The 17,053-nt window shown below is 41.8% G+C and overlaps 1 protein-coding gene across 8 annotated transcripts in view; it reads right to left on the bottom strand.

Moving 5' to 3' along the window:
- The window catches only part of SCFD1 (sec1 family domain containing 1), a 417,399-nt gene that overhangs the window by 237,736 nt on the left and 162,610 nt on the right, over positions 1 to 17,053 (bottom strand). For all 8 annotated transcript variants that reach the window (XM_029599000.1, XM_029598999.1, XM_029599003.1 and 5 more), the window contains one exon: positions 4,950 to 5,089. In XM_029599000.1, the coding sequence (XP_029454860.1) occupies positions 4,950 to 5,089 (140 nt within the window). The remainder of the gene's footprint in view (positions 1 to 4,949; positions 5,090 to 17,053) is intronic.

Raw genomic sequence — 17,053 nt, forward strand, 5'->3', positions numbered from 1 at the left:
CGTGCAAAGGCTGCATCCTCCCGGGCCTGCACATCCAGACTATAAAACCTGGAAAAAGTGTGTAAGGAGGACCATGTCGCAGCTCGGAAGATATCGACAGGAGATGACAGACTAACCTCTGCCCATGACACTGCCTGAGCCCTAGTGGAATAAGCTCGAACCTGAGCAGGCAATGGCTTTCCAGCATTCATAGATGCGGCAGTGACCACCTCCTTGATCCAACGAGCTATGGTACCCCATGAAGCCAGAGTGCCCCGCTTACTCCTGCCATGGAGAACAAACAGGCGATCCCTCTTTCGAAAAGACTAATAGACCTCCAGATATCACACGACAAGATGCTTAACATCCAAGGAGCGTAAAAGGCGAATCTCTCCTCATCCCTGACCTTATCCAGGGATGGCAAGGAGATGGACTGATTCAAATGAAAGTCCGAGACTACCTTAGGCAAGAAGGATGGAACAGTATGCAGCTGTAATGCCCCCAGAGTCACCCGAAGGAATGGCTCCCAGCAAGACAATGCCTCCAGCTCAGAAATCCAGTGCGCAGAAAATATAGCCACCAGGAACACAGTCTTCAAAATCAACAGCTGTAAGGAAAGGCTACGGAGTAGTCGGAAAGTAGGGCCCGCCAAAAAGTCCAGCATCAAATTAAGCCTCCACAATGGAACTGGTAACCTCAAGGGAGGCCTAAGGTGTTTCACTTCCTTCAAAAAACGGGTCACATCAGGATGAGATGACAAGGAAACACCATTCACCAGGCCTTTGAAACAGACAAGAGCCGCAACCTGCATCTTCAAGAAATTAAGGGCCAAGCCTTTATTCAATCCATCCTGCAAAAACCCGCACATAAGCCAAGAAAGGGGAGAGTTTGTGAGCACGAAATAAAGTGGCAATCACCGCAGAGGAATAACTACGCTTTAACAGGCGAGCTCTTTCAAGAGTCAAACCATAAGACAGAATTGAGCTGGATCCTCATTAAGAACAGGTTCCTGCTGAAGCAGATCCATGTGCGGTGGAAGAAGAAGGGGGGCCTCCACCAGGAGTCATCACAAATCTGCATACCACGGACACCTGGGCCAGTCCAGTGCTACGAGGAGTACTAGCCCCCTGTGACCTTTGATCTTATGAATTATCCTGCCTAGCAAGGGCCACAGAGGAAAGGCATAAAGCAATCTGTCTTCTGGCCAGACCTGTACAAGAGCATCTATTCCCAGGGACCACGGATCTTTCCTGCAACTGTAGAAGAGAGGAACTTTCACATTTCGAGAAGTCACCAGCAGGTCTAGGAAAGGAAGGCCCCAGCAATCAATAATCAGCTGAAATGCCTCGGCTGACAACACCCACTCTCCTGGGTCCAGTCTCTTCCTGCTGAGAAAGTCTGCTCTTATGTTATCTTTTCCTGCAATGTGAGAGGCCGAGATCATCTGCAGATGACCTATCCAAGATGGGACAAAAGGAGCCCTCCTCCTTGGGCACAACAAAATAAATGGGATAGCGCCCCATACTTTCTTGAGGCGTGGGTACCGGAACCACAGCCCTCAGTCTGAGGAGCCTTTGAAGCGAGAACTCCACTGCCTGCTTCTTCTGCAGGGAGTGGCAAGTGGGCACCATGAACACGTCCTGAGGAATACTGCAAAATTCCAATGCATATCCTTCGTGTATAACCTCCAGGACCCACTGGTCCGACATGATCTTGACCCACTTCCGATAAAAGAGAGAGAGAGATCACCATATTTCATGTTCCAGAAGGTGGGTCGGCAAACCTTCATTGTGAAGCTCGGGAAGGTCCACCACCTGAGCCCACTTCTCTCTTGGAATGCCGGGGTTGAAAGGACAGAGACCTATCGAAAGTCCAAGTCCACTGAAAGGTCATCCCTCTGTAGGGACAAAAACACCAGGAACCCCGGAAATGACCCCTCATATCAAAGAGGTGCTGTAACTTTTTCTTATCCTCCAGCACCCGAGGCACCAGAGACTCACCCCATTTACTGGCCAGTTTTTCCAACTTGCTCCAAAATATGAGCGAGCCTTTAAAATGCATCTTGGTAAGATAGCAACCAGAGTTGACACCTGGCCGCTATCACCAAAGCAACTCCTCTGGCCGAGGTTCAGACCAAATCAAAGCCTGCGTCTGCTAAAAAGGCGGCAGAAGGCTCAATAACCGCTCTGGAATTCTCTCCAGACTCATCAACCTTCTGAGAGAGAAGCAGACAAGATCTCGCCACTAGGTCGCAAAAGAATACAATCTGTAAATTCATTGCCACTGCCTCAAAGGCTTTTTTATGAATAGCCTCAATTCTTCTATCATGTACATCCTTCAAGGCCACTCCTCCCTCTATGGGGATAATAGTCCACTTAGACACGACACATACCAGAGCATCTACTTTGAGAAAACGCAAACGCTCTCTCACAGCCAGATCAAGGGGATACAGGCCTTCCAATGATCGAGCCCCTTTAAAATTTGCTTCTGGGGCATCCCGTTCCATATCAATCAATTCCTGGATGGTATCCATCACTGAGAAAAAACAAGAGGCTTTACGTAAGGAACCCAAAATGGGATTCTTCCTCGGCTCTGACATAGCATCTGAACCAGGAATACCCAGTTGTTTCAAGATCTGGGAAATCAGGACCAGCAGTTCATCTCTATGAAAAAAACACATCATGGTTCGATATGGTTCCAGCCCTGTAGGAATTTCCCCATCTTCCAAGGAATCTGGATCAACCTCATCATCAGTGCCATCTAGATTCCCATCAGGAACACCCGCAGGGAGCCAAGGCGAGTCCCGGCACTATAGGACTGGAAGAGGGAGGAGCCACCGGTTAAGAGTCAGACATGACAGAAATGGGGGATGCGGAGGACAGTGCCTGAAGAAAGGCTTGTAAGCCTTGAAAAAATTCCACTTAAGAAAAAGCAGCCGGGTCCAGATCAAGCCCAAAAGGAACTGGAGCTGGTCCCACAGAACTGCCCTCGCCAGTGGAGAAGCCAGTCAAGGGAGAACCAAGATCTGGCATCCCCCCAGTCAAGGCCATAACCAGCCCATCATCAGAATGGGAAAAGCCAGGCTTAGCAAAATCCGAGGAAGACAACTCTCCCTGAGCATCTGAGCAGCGCTGACACAGGTTAGAAGCCAGGTTAGGCTGAGAAGACCTAACATGACAGGCAACACAAATAGGAAGACACTTAGGCTTCTTGCTTACAGGCATCATCGCTACGGTAAACGTGCATCAGAATAACTTGCGCTCAAAAATGAAATGCACCCAAAAAATAAGCGCCTAGAAGAAAGTGCAGCAAGACAGTTGCACAACCTGTGCACCATGTTTAGCACATAAAAATGTTTGTGCATGTAAAAACCGAGCACACAACACATGTGCAGAGCTGACACACTGTGCACACCGATGGCCTATAGAGGGCAGCAGAACACGCACAAGAGCGTGCAAAAACGTCTGCCGTGGCCTACCATGCGGTGTGCAAGAAAAAAGCCTAAGTGCGGAGCCTAGCCCACCAGGGGCTTGCCAACCTGCCAGGCTGCCCAATTCCCCTACAAGAGCGGGAACGAACATCGGCACGGCGCATTGAGACCAGAGGAAGTCCTAAAGCCCCCTGTCTCCGATTCAGGTAAAATTTTCTTTTTTTAAACCTTACCTAAGCTCAGCGCTTACTGGCTGAGTACAGAGACAGTCTCCAGCTGCGGGGGGAAAGGGCATCTGCCATCACCACGACACTTGGCCTCCTGCACCCACTGCCTTTCAGTTCAACTAGCAGCTAAGTCCATGCCAGGAAACCCAACTACCGGACCAAGGCACACCTTTGAGGGACCACGGAAATTGCCTCAGGAATTCTCAACTGGGGGAGGGACCTTTAGGTATCACCACAGGAAAGCGGAGCTTTCCTTTCCTGAATTTAGAATTTCAAATTTCTCCTTTCAAAAAGCTCAAAGCAATCCCCATAGGGAGATGCACATCCACCATCTGCTGGAGATGGAGAATACTGGCAGGCTGGGGTCACTGCAGGGTTATGTATACTGTGACATCAGCTTGCTCCATCGCCATCTGCTGGCAGAGGAGCATAAACCTGAGTCCATCTGTCTACACGCTAAGAAACTGGCTATGTTTAGTGGCTGCCAAACAGATGGATATGTCACTTATCTGGCTAAGTAGGTAGCCAGATAGTCAATGGGTAGATCAGGGCAGTGCTACCTATCCAGTTAACTTAACTGATTAAGTTAATTGGATAATTTAGAACTGCCATAGAGCAGGTCTAACTTAGCCATATATATATTGTCTAGCTATGTAGCAACTTACTCACAGATATTCAGCAGGATAACCGCTCTATTGAATATCCCATTTAAGTTACCGGATAAGTCTTATCCGGTTAACTTAAAATAAACGTTTAATTTTGAATATTGGGCCCTTTATATATTAACTTTTATCATTGGCTTCCAATTATAGCTCAGCTCCAATTTAAGACTGTATTCCTTTTAGGGGTCATGAGGAGTAATGGTCTGATTTATTTCACAAACTGGATTCGTATTGTCCTTTGTGGAGTCTGACGTTGAATAGGTAAAATGAAGGGCTCACACCAAAACTAGAGTTTTCTCATTGTTGCACCTACACTGTGGAATAAGTTTCCTGTACAGATCAGACAAGAGCTGAACTATCTCACCTTTCATAAAAAGATGAAAACCCTACTTTTTTCTGAGATTCAGAGGAGATAGCACTGAAGTTATTTTTAGCATTCATGGGTTGTTGCTAGAAGATTCTGCTGATGATTTTTTTTTATGATTATTGTTTTATTGATTTTTGCTTGATGTGATTGGGGGATTAGATTAAGTAGTTAATGCTTAATTTTAATGTTTAATTTTATGTAATGGATATTATAATGTATGTTTTATTGGTTGCACACCATTTTGGATAATTGTTGGATTGATAAGGTGGTATAAATTTTATTACCTGCCTTTGTACTTCTGCCAGAATTTATCGGCTGCTGTCAGGTCATAGGACTTTATATTCTTTTTCTTTGGTCTTGCCCCTGCTGGTGAGCTCTCAGGGCCTGAAGATTCTTCCAAATTAACTCTGTTCAAATGGAAGTCCTAGAAAACAAAATGTTTTGTCTACATATTATCCAAGTTTCTAGTACAGTAAACCTTTATATCATTGCAGGCCAACATCTAGCTTCCTGTATCAAGAAAACTTACTTGCTAAGCAAAGACAGATTCAGTGTATGATCCTTAGCATTTAAATCCCACCTTTGTAGAGGACCATATACGTTCAAAAAAGTTTTCATTTGTCAGTAACGTAATGAAACTAAAATGTGAAACTGCTTTCTCAAACTTCAATCTGTGATATCTGAAGTAATACAACAATGTTAAATAAGAAACTATTAAAAAGCATGATCCTGCTAAAGAATATATTTTTAGTGAAACTGATGTCTGCTCTGCAGCCAGACTCTTCCATAATAATTTGTAATGCACACTTTCTACTCAAATAGGAGTCCATCTCCAAAACCTAAGATGTTTTGTGTGTACATTTATGTACAGTCCATAGTAACATTATTTGATGTTTAAAGATCCAACTATATATTTTTCTAGATATGTTACTTCTCAGTATACTTCACATGCAAAGACTCCAATTCAAAAAAAATTAAGTTAAAAAAAGCAAATAAAAATAATTTCTATCTTTCACATACTAGAGTGAAAGATAGATAGATAGATATTTAGTCAACATCAGTGTGATGGATAATAGAGCAGTGGGTGTATGCTCAATCCACCTGGCCAAGATGAAGAAAGACTACAAAATGTTAACAAAAATTAGAAAGGCAAATACATATGGCAACACAATAATGGGAGATTTCAATTACCCCAGTATGGATTGGGTCAATGTCTCACTTGTACATGCTAGAGAGGTTATGTTGCTTGATGCCATAAATGACCGTTTCAAGTAGCAGCTGGTCCTACAACAGACGAGAGGGGAATCTACTTTAGATATATTCCTCAATGGAATGCAAAACCTTATTTATTGGGTTAGTTGGTGGCCCCTAAGCAATTGTGATCATAATGCAATCAAATCTGACATAATCACTGGAGGGAAGACAAGAAATAAAACTACTGCAGTACTATATTATTTTAAAAAGATTATCTGATGGAATAAGGAAATTAGTTAGAAAAAAACTAAAAGGAATGGGTGCAAAAGTTACAAATTTGTATGTGGCATGGACATTGTTTAAAAATACCATTTTGGAAGCCCAGAAAAGCAAGTTTGCATAATTATAAATGGGTTCTCTGTAGGCAGTAGGATGAATTAGTCCTAATATGTGGGTGTCGTTATCCGATGGCAAACACACCATTCTCTGAGATCAGTAGAGCTTTAGCTCTACTGAGCATATGTGGCAGTTACTGTGAGAAAGCTCCCTTATATGAGCCCCTCAGTTGATTGTAGAGCTTAACTCTAATGAGGTAATCTACTCTTCTTGGAAACAGGCTGGTATTAAATATGGCTAATTCATCCTGTGTACGGAGAACCCAGTTTATGGTAAGAAAACTTGCTTTCTCTGTCAACAAGCAAGGCTGAATTAGCCATAACATGTGGGAAGTTCCAAACTGAGGGTTGCAGTGTGGAGCAATTACTGAATAAACAACCCTGCTCTCCCCGTGGAGACTGGACTATTGGGTGAACAAGCTGTGCAAAACTGTTTGTATAGTTATTATTCCTTTGAAAGATTATCCAGACAGTAGTGGGATGAAAAGCTGTGTACAGATGACTGTTGCAGTTTTGCAGATGTCTGTGATCAAAACAGCTCTTAGATGAGCAAATGAAGTAGCTATAGATCTAACCTGTTGAGCTTTAACAGAGTCTGTGATCTGGAGGCCAGCCAATGCACAACCATGCACAATATAGTCTGATAGTCAATTAGAAATTGTATGTTTGACAATGGCTATACCCATTCTGTTAAGATCATAGGAGCAAACAATTGGGGTGCTGTTGATACTGTTCACTTCTTTGAAAGTAGTAAACTATGGTCCTCTTACAGTCCAGTGCATGAAGGGCCTTCTCATTCCTATGCACACATGGCTTTGGAAAAAATGTGGGCAAGACCATGGCCTGATTAGTGTGAAATGCAGAAAATGTTTGGCAGAAGCTTAGAGGGAGTATGACGCACCACCCTGTTGTGGAAAACCTGTAATAGGGCAATTAAGAGACCAAGATTGTAATTCACTCACTATTCTAGGGAAGTGATTGCTACCACAAATAACACCTTCCAGGTGAAGAATTTCAATGGGACAGAATCCAATGGTTCCAATGGAGATTTCAGTAACTACAAAGAAAACACTGAGATCTCAGCTTAGCAGGCTTCAAGACTGGGGGCTTTGCATGTCACAAACTTTTCAAAAATTTGGAAACCAGAGAATGAACAGAGTTTGGTTTTCCTTCTACATTAGGGTGGGGTATGCCACAATGGTACTCAGATACACCTTTACAGAAGACATCGAAAGACCTGATGAAGATAGGGAAAATAGGTATCTGAGAAGATCCATAGTGTGGCAAGCAGATGGAGCTAGTGATGCTGAATGGAACCAATCCAAAAATCTTTTCCACTTTAAAGCATATGAATTCCTAGTAGATGGTATTCTTGCAAAAATGGTATCCACCTTCTTAGGCAGTGCCCAAGGAGATATTAATGAGTGCTCAATCTCCATGCCATCAGGTTAAGATGAGGTAGATTGGGATGGTACAACTGGCTTCCTCTCTGGGTGAGGATAGATAGATAATGAGGTCCCCAATGGAATCAGAAGATTGATGGACAGCTTAACGAGGTAAGAGTACTATAGTTACCTTGGCCATACTGGGGTAATGAGGATCATATACGCTCGATCCTGTACCAGCTTTTGAACTAACCTGGCTCTCATTGGTGGAAATGTACACAGTAGACTGGAATCCCAATTCAGTAGAAACACATCCTGTGTGAATCTGAAATCTCTTTGAAGAATGGAGCAAAAAACTTTTCAATTTTTTTGATTGGCTTCTTAAGCAAACAGGTCTCTTAATGGTCAATCCCACCTGGAGAAAAGATCGTCCATGACTGTCTGATCCAAACAACCATTCTTGGGGTCAGAAGATGCGAATGAGGTGATCCGCCAGAGTGTTGTATATATCTGGAAGGTAGGCTCCATGGCTGTAGGCCCACACCCAAATCCACTGGGCTTCCCAGCAGAGTATCCAGGAGTCCATTCCTCTTTGCTTGTTCATGTAGAACAATGTTACCTGACTGATGGTTTTACTAGAACTCTTCTTCTTTGAAGTTGGTTAGTGAACGCTCGCAGAGTATACAGACTTGCTCGGAGTTCCAGGAGGTTTATTTGATACTAGCACTCCGGCACTAACCATGCCCCTTGCATGCAGTTTGTTAGAAACATTTGTTACTACAACCACTTGGTGGGGCAGAATCCATAGTGGATAGCAAACAGTGAACACCTGGCTTCAACCACTAAGAAGGGATGCTTTCATCCTCTGAGTTATTTTGATAGAATGGAACAGAGGTAGAAAGTTGGTCTTACTGAAGAGTTCTCATGAAAAGACATGCAAACTGGACCATATGGTCTGTGGCAAACAAGTGACCAAGGATGACCAGTACTAACGAGCTATGGAACTGCTCCAACTCATCATGCTTTGCACTAGTGTCCTCTGGCAGCAACACCTTTTCTTTGAGTCTATCTAGGCTCCAATAAATTGGATTCCCTGAGCTGGTACTAGATTAGACTTGAGAAATTGATGATGAACCCTACTGACAGCAGCAGTTGTATTGTTCATTTCAAGATATCCAAGACCCCAGCCTTGGAGAATCCCATCACTAACTAGTCATCTAGGTAGGCCCCTGCAAACGGAGTTGTGTCACCCTCAGACCTGTTGACAGACCAAAGGGCAGAACCTTGTACAGTAACAGAGACCACCTACTATGAAATGGAGATATTTCCAATAGGATTAGTGGACAGGGACACGGGCCCAAGCATTATTCAAGTCCAGTGTATACATGCAGGTTCCCTTCGCATTAAAAGGGAAGATGGTGTGGAGGTAATTCACTTTGAATTTTTTCCTCTTCAGATGTTTGTTCAGCTTTCATAGATCCAGGATGGATCTCAACCCCTCTGATTTCTTAGAGATAAAGAAATGCCAGGAATAAAATTCCCTGCCACACCCTGAAAGCGGGACTTGCTCTATCACCCATTGGTGAAATAGTGTGTCCACTTCGACTGAGTTGGGCCGAGTGGGACAGATCTGAATTCAAGGCCAAACAGGTATGCTGCATTGGTGAATGTGAGAAATACAAGCGGTAACCACACTACACAATCTATAGCATCATCAATCTCTGGTGGTCTCTATTGGATCCTCCCCCTCCTCCCCCCAACAGGAAGCAATGGTAGGAAAGCCTTTCCTTTTTCAAAAACTGGACCCCACACTTTTACCTGGGGCTGTTGGGACAGTTTTGGTTGACTTTGCTCCTTTGGACATCCTCTAGCTGGGAGCTGCTGTTGCAAATTCAGAAGTGGGGCTCAGTAACATTGATAAGTACAGAAGGGGCAACACTGAAAATATGCCTTCTTATAGGAGAAAAAACTATGCCTTTGAGCAGAGGGCTGATCAATAGCAGCTGAAGCGACTGTAGCACTATATGCTGTTCCTTAATTTGCGCTACCGTCTGTCTTGAAGAGTTTCTCTCTAGAATATGAGACATCTGCCAATTTGTCATGGACATCCTCTCATAAGCTACTAGCACGTAGCCGCACTATCCTTTGAGCTCCAATAGGTGTAGCTGAACCCCAGGCTACAGTATCAAACAATTCATAGACAGAACAAATGAGATGCTGGGTCGCATTCCTCTGCATCCAGTAATACTTGACAATAGGCTTCATTCTCCTCATCGAGAGATTCCAGGAGAAGTCTCATTCTGTTAATATAGTCATGTAAGAATTGCACAAAATAAGGCTGATTAGCTATCCAGGCATTAAGCATCGTGCTTTAGAAGAACTTCATCCTGAAGAAGTCCACAGGTATTGAAAGGAAGGTTAGACATAACTCTAGTTCTTTGCCTTCTTCAGAGCAGACTTCTCTATTGATTGATGTGGGGGTTAAACCACCTTAAAACCTGGCGCTTGCTGCACTCTGTACTTGAGATCTAGCTTTCTCACCATGTTTTAAAAGTTAAATCATCACACGTCTGTTTCATATCCCAATCATTCATCTCTCAAATTTACTCAGTAAAAATTCTCCATTTGCTCAATATTCCCGGACTCCAATTGATTTAACACCTCAACATCATCCCTCAACTCCATCTACTATCGTTAGCCTTTTTTGAATTAATAACCTGTCCTTTCTCTTCCTTCTTCGCCAAGTTCTAGTCACCCTGTTAAATGTAACTGCCTTTTTCCGCACCATTGTTATAGTTAATGTTTTACTATGCACCCCTGTTTTATGTGAACCAGCATGATGTGATTGCGATCTCGAATGCCGGTATATAAAAATCCGAAATAAATAAATAAATAAAAATATCTTCTCTTCTACTGCCATCTACTGTCCATCTTTAAAATCACCACTCGAGATGTTCTCAGCAAAATTGCCTTTTTCCAAAAGCTTCTTTATCGTCAGGTGTACAAGTGATTGTAAATCAAACAACTCTCAGAAAGACTTTAATATTCTCATCATTAATATTCCTAGCACCTTCTAGGAATAAAATCAGTGTATGATTTGATTGCACTTCAGGACGACTCTATACCCCATCATTAATTTATTTCTAGCCTCATCTAGAAATATTATCTCCTCTCTCCCTCGAGAGTAACATAACACAAAAAGTCGGCTTATTTTGGTGCACCCTAGCACCATAGCAATCAACAATGAAGGGCCAGAGTCTCCATACTCCTCCCCCACCAATGCAACCCAAACTGGTCTGACATTTGCTTCTAAATCATCTACCTTCCATTCCTTTTGACAGTTTATTAGCCCGGGATTTAAACTGTCAAAACAGAAACACAGATAAGACAGTATGAGTAGGCACAGGCAGCACAAAAAAATAGTGAAAGAACCAGCAATTAGATAAATGGTATCGAGAGAGAAAAAAATACTTACATGGAGATGAGTCCAGTTAAAGAGCTACAAAAAAGCGGAGTCTAGAGCAGGTTTCAGGCATCATTTATCGTATAAAAAAGATTTACAATCCAGACAAAAATTACCTCACAGCCTAATCTCAGCTGTGGGAGGACCTGGTTGTTAAACATCTCCATCGAGAAACTGTTAGTTTGGCTTTTACTTAGAAGATAAAAAAAAATGATATGCAACACTTCATCTTTTATTATATTTATTAGAGCTAAAATTCTACATGGCTATGGCATAGTTACTCTATTCATCCGTTCTCTTCCCAGCCCCCTGGGGCTCACTCCTAATATCTTTCAATAACAGGGCATATAACCAATCTATGCTTTATTCTCTGACAAGTATTCTTACATCACAGCATTATTCTTATTGACACATAATTTGTCCAATCCCAGAACTAACTTAGGGTCTGCTACCAATCATTTAACCAAGTTCGAATATTTAAACGACACCCATTTTTCATACATACTAGATGTTATCAAATGTTATCATGCTAGGTGTCATCTGCGAGATCTGATGCAACATTCAAGTCAGCACATAGCCTGCTCCATATTTTGACTACAAGATGTTCAGAACAAATTCCAACGGTACATTCACTACTTGAGACAACAGCAACTCAGAACAATAATATGCTTGCTAAGCTCTACAAAACATAAAATGTTTCTTTTTCTTATAAATCCACTGTGCTTCTCTATATAGTCAATCCATCAAGTTTAGAGACCTTTAAGAACACAGAAAAAGGTATTTTTTTACTCAAATTCCACAGAAGAATAGCCAGAGTCCGGTCTACTCCGTCCTCTGGCAAGCCAAAAATTACTTGTCCATGTAACCACTGTTACATGGACCCTGTTCGGTTTCCTCAGCTTGTCAAGGAACTTAGAATAGGAGAAGTTTTCTGGTGGTGAGGAATGCTCCAGCAGATTTGGTAATGCGTCTTAAGGGATGCCCATGGAACCCTCTTCCAAATCCATCAATGCTTACCTATGATCCAATTGAGGACGGAGCAAATGTGGTGGAGACCTTGTTCTGAGAGGGGTGTTATCTGGTGGGTCCTCTGATGACGAGTAGGATCCTTCCAACACAAGAAATGGATCAAATGCCCAAGGATTAACCCAGACATTGGAAAGCACCAAAGAAAGATCCTGCATCAGGGCCTGAAGTAGCTGGGACTCCCCAAGGAGAAGAGTCAGCTTGAGGCACAGTTGGCTGTGCGCTCCCCTTTCTGAATACATACAGAAGCAAGAAACTTGTGCAGCTCTATCATCTGATCTGCAGCCTGTTGTGCCCTTGGACCAGTGCTGATGAAGTAACATCCTCTTCCAAAACCAGCATAGTGTCACCACTCTGGAATGTCTCCTCTGATCTCCATGCTTGTACCACTGTTGAAAGCAATATCTGCATCATTAAGAGAAAACTTGGAATGTGACTCCTCCTGGCCTCCGTGCTGCCATCAGCGTAATATGCATTGATAGTGCCAAGGTCATTGCCTGCTCCAGTGTTGAAGAGGGTCCATGTATTAATGATACCAGGCCCTTTTATGTAGATTGAGTTTATGGCAGGTATTCCCTGCTCCATGCAACAATTGCACCAATGGCACTGGTCTCTTGTGTTTTGATGGTGCCTACCATGCCGGGTGCTTAGGTTTCAGATGTTAATCAAATAGAGATCTCCCCAAGTATTTACCTAATAATCCTCCCAAAAACCCACCTGGCGTGTATGATTTTTTTTTTTCAGGCACACTCTGTTTCTCACTCCAAATCACCAAATTTATAAAAAGGAATACTTAGCCCAACAAATCTTGGCGGTAGAGTCTGGGGTAAAGATGCGTTTAATATAAAAGTGAAAAACTAAACAAAAAATTGTAGATACAATAAAGTACAACTGTTTAAATATAGAGTAACAAATGACAATAAATGATTAGATGAAAAACGCTCTAAAGGCTGAATACAGCCTGCGTCCCATTGCGTGGCGAGAGGCTGCAGATTAAAGATTTATAGAGCCTTGACTTATGATATTGTCATTTGTTTGTATTAAGAATTCTTTAATTTTTTGTGGATTGTATCCTTTTTCCTCTCTCCTTGGATCTATTTAGTGATTAATTGGAGAGGTAGTGGCTTCTATTTGCTGTAATTATATGACAAAGTCCTCCATGATAGACTCCTCAGGAAATTAAGAAGACATGGGATAGAAGGCAGTGTCCTATTATAGATTGGTAACTGGTTTAAAGACAGGAAACAGGATTAAGGACTAAATGGCCAGTTTTCCAAATGGAGAAAGGTCATTGATGGAGTACCATAAGGACTGGCATTGGCACCTGTGGTGTTTAACATATACATAAATGATCTGGAAAAGCAAATGAGTGAGGTGATCAAATTTGCTGATGATATGAAATTACTCAAAGTTGTTGAAACAGCTGAAGATTGTGAAGAATTGCAGAAGGACCTTGTGATCAGGACCTGTGCTACTTGTTTTGCTGGCATGTGCAAACAATTATCAAGCTGCACCTCTCCCCCCTCACATAGTCTAATGAAGTCCTTCATGGGCTTCTCTTTTTTACCCAACAATATCTTTACAAGTGTCTGAAAGCTGTTTATAGTTGTGTTGCAGCTAGAGTAAGGCTACTAGACTTCTGGTGGGCAAATCTTGGACACTTGTTCACAGTAGTGCCAACAGTGATCTAGTAATTCAATTTGGGATGAGGAGGTTGTTGTCTGGAATGTCCCTATGAAAAATTGTTGTAGTCTACTTTCAAAATATATCCCAAAGCAGACTCTTTAAATGTCAACAGAAAATATTTCTAATCCAGTACAAAAGACTCAGGGTTAGTGAGTATGTCCTGTATACAAGTTAATTAATTATGGCCCAGAAAAAACAATCAGGCAACAAAATCCAGCTGTTATTAACATTTAAATTGTATGTGAGAAACATGTTCAGGTCAGAGACCTTGAACTAAGTTCCAGGATATTTTAAACTCTTGTTATTCCAGTCTTTGCCATGTCTGGCTTAAATTTTCTGTTCAGTGTGTCTCTTTTTTTCAAAATGTTCTATTCTTGTTTCTGTTCCTGTTTTTTTTTATTATTCTCTCGCTGGTTGGTGGGGGGGAGAGGGCTTTGAGTTTGTTGAGCAGGATGTTATGTCGGACCCTTCAGATGATTTGAAATGCTGAGAAAGGAAAGGGACAGGGTTCCTGGGGTAGCAGATGGAGTACCAATAATAAAACTTTTTACTTTTGCAGGCACCTATTTGCCTTTTGTACCCAACTTTTAAAATTTCACATTAGGATAATGCTCATCTTTTATATATGTGTATGAATTTTTCTTTAACAGCAATCATGCGAGTTTCTTTTGTTTTTACCTTGATGCTGTATGTTTTATACTATAATCTATACAAAATGATTTGTGTCAAATTAAACATAATAAGTTTTTAAATAGAAAATATTTCTACATTTCTCAGAAATTGGCAACCTGGCCACACCCCCAGGAACCCTACTACTATTAGTATTTATCATTTATAAAGCACTACTAGACATTCACAGACTATATAAGAGATAGTCACTGGAATCCATGGAGCTTACAACCAAGTCATGACAAACAAGAGTTAATCGGAAATGTATTTATTGTAATGAAATGGTTACGTGTTAAAAGCAGTCATAAAAATGTGAACTTTTAGACTGGAATTGAATGTGGCCAAAGAGGGAACATGAGGCACTGGCTCAGGGAGACCATGCTCCCTGCCTTTCCCCTCATCTGCCCCCAAGGAAGAAAGATGTGTGTCGCACTCTCTCCCACCCCTTTCACACACCTCCTTCTCTGCCCTTGTATCCCTTGATTATGAATTTGACTAACACATAATTCTAACTTACCCTTTCGGTTTTCCTTTATATATATATATTTTTTTTTTTAACTTCCTGCAGGGTGGGTGGGTGGGCTTTCGCCTTGCCCAGCGAGCATAGGGCATCATCAGCCGGCGCTGCGGGCGCCGGCTGATGACGCCCTATGCTCGCTCTCCCTCGCCCCGCCCTCCTGCTCCGGCGGACCGCCGCTCGACCCGGGGTGGCGCGTCCATTATTGGCGTGGGCTCGGCGATTCCGCCTGGGCCCACCTATTTCTATAGTAAATATTATTAAGCAAAAGGGGACAGCTCATTGGAGGTTCCAGAAACATCACATGCTGATAATTGTGCTCAATTTCTTCTGTGCAGTAATTTGGTGTGTAAAAAAAAAAGAGCGTTTTTATTCAGTTAAATAAAACAAAAGAACTGAAAGCTATAAAAGGAGACACTAAATCAATGTATAGAAATATTTACAGTGGCTTTCACTACTAGAAAAACTAGTAGATATTCAGCTGCTAATGCTTTAGGCAGGGTAAATGCAAATTCCTCTCTATTTGCTTGTTTAATAAATTAGAGGCAGTATTACTATTAAGACCACACATCTTAAATCAGAGTTAAAACATTCTAGCACATTAAAGGAATATTAAATATTGTCATTTCTTATGACTCATAATTCCATACTTTTCTCCAAACACTGGAAAAAGGGGTTTCCATCTGGCCTGAACTGGCACCATTTCACAGTAAGCTATGTATCACGTCTATTATTAATGAAACAAATTTTGACCTGGGATCAGAGCAGTACTCAGTCCACAGAACCCCTCAGCTTCTGTCTCCAGGAATCAGACATAAGCCATGATTTATGACTGCACAACCCATGCAACCACCATCTTGGCAACTCTCTTCACTTATATCTTGTGGCCTTTCGAAAAATAAGCTTAACACTCAGACCATGTCAGGATTAAGTTCTGTCCTGGTTGTGTAAGGAACATGGAAAGCACAACTACTGAGCACAACACCTGATTTTTCAATTAACCTTATTTTCTTAATAAAATAATTGGCACATCCCTGAGATATGTTCCCCAGAGTACGTATTCCATTTACTTAGATGGCTACCTAAAAAATATTCAAATCTAATCTTTAAAACATACTAAATTTCATAAACACTTCTTTTATCAACAAAAACAATCATAGATAAAGAAAGTTCTTGGAAGGAAAAGCTTGATGAGAATGAAATTTGAATAGAAAACTGGGAAAGCAGCTGATTCACATACTTGTTCTGCTCATCATATTAGTGTTTAAGAAGGGCGTATTTTTCACTAAGCAGTAAGATACAGGTGCAATGGTCATCACTTTTTGGATTTCCATGCAGCAAGTCAGAAGAAGACTGGACTCTGGGCTCTTTTCAGAAATTTTCTTATTTCCACATACTAAAAATCAGATAGATCATGTATTGACTATAAATAAAAGTTAAAAAAAAAAATCACTCTTATATTCCCAATTTTAGAAATGTTTGTACTGTGAGCACTGCAATGCTACCAGAACAATTTAAATAATTGTATTACCAGTTAAATTAAATAAAATTAGAACTATATTCTGTTCTGATTTTTCTGAAGAAAATATTGATATTCAAAGTTTATGAAAATGTCCTCCTATTTAGCCACTGTCACTAAAAAATAGCACAAAGTGGGATCATACACACTGGTCTGCCAATTCAGATCCAGAAAGAAAGAGCAGTCATGATCCAGTAGGGTTCCATCTGGCAGCTGCTATAAAGAAATCCAGAATGATGAGCTCTGTTCCTGCCTGAGGATGAGTGGCTGCAGAAGTCAGCGTAGCACTAAGTAGCAATATGGGAAAATAGTGAACATGTTCAGCTGTTTCTCTTGCAGCTCCTCATACCCTTCCTACTTAGATAAAAAGGTTGCACAGCTGTGGGGACCAGTAACAAGAGCTGTTCCTGCACTGCCAGCCTGCTTCTGCTGTAACACAGAAACATGATGGCTGATGAAGATCACAGGCCCATCCACATCATCTGTGCAGCTTTATATTTTCTTTCTTTCCCTCAGAGATCTCCTGTGCTTGTC

Source organism: Rhinatrema bivittatum, chromosome 4 (genome assembly GCF_901001135.1).
Source record: "Rhinatrema bivittatum chromosome 4, aRhiBiv1.1, whole genome shotgun sequence".
Classification (NCBI taxonomy): Eukaryota; Metazoa; Chordata; class Amphibia; order Gymnophiona; family Rhinatrematidae; genus Rhinatrema; species Rhinatrema bivittatum.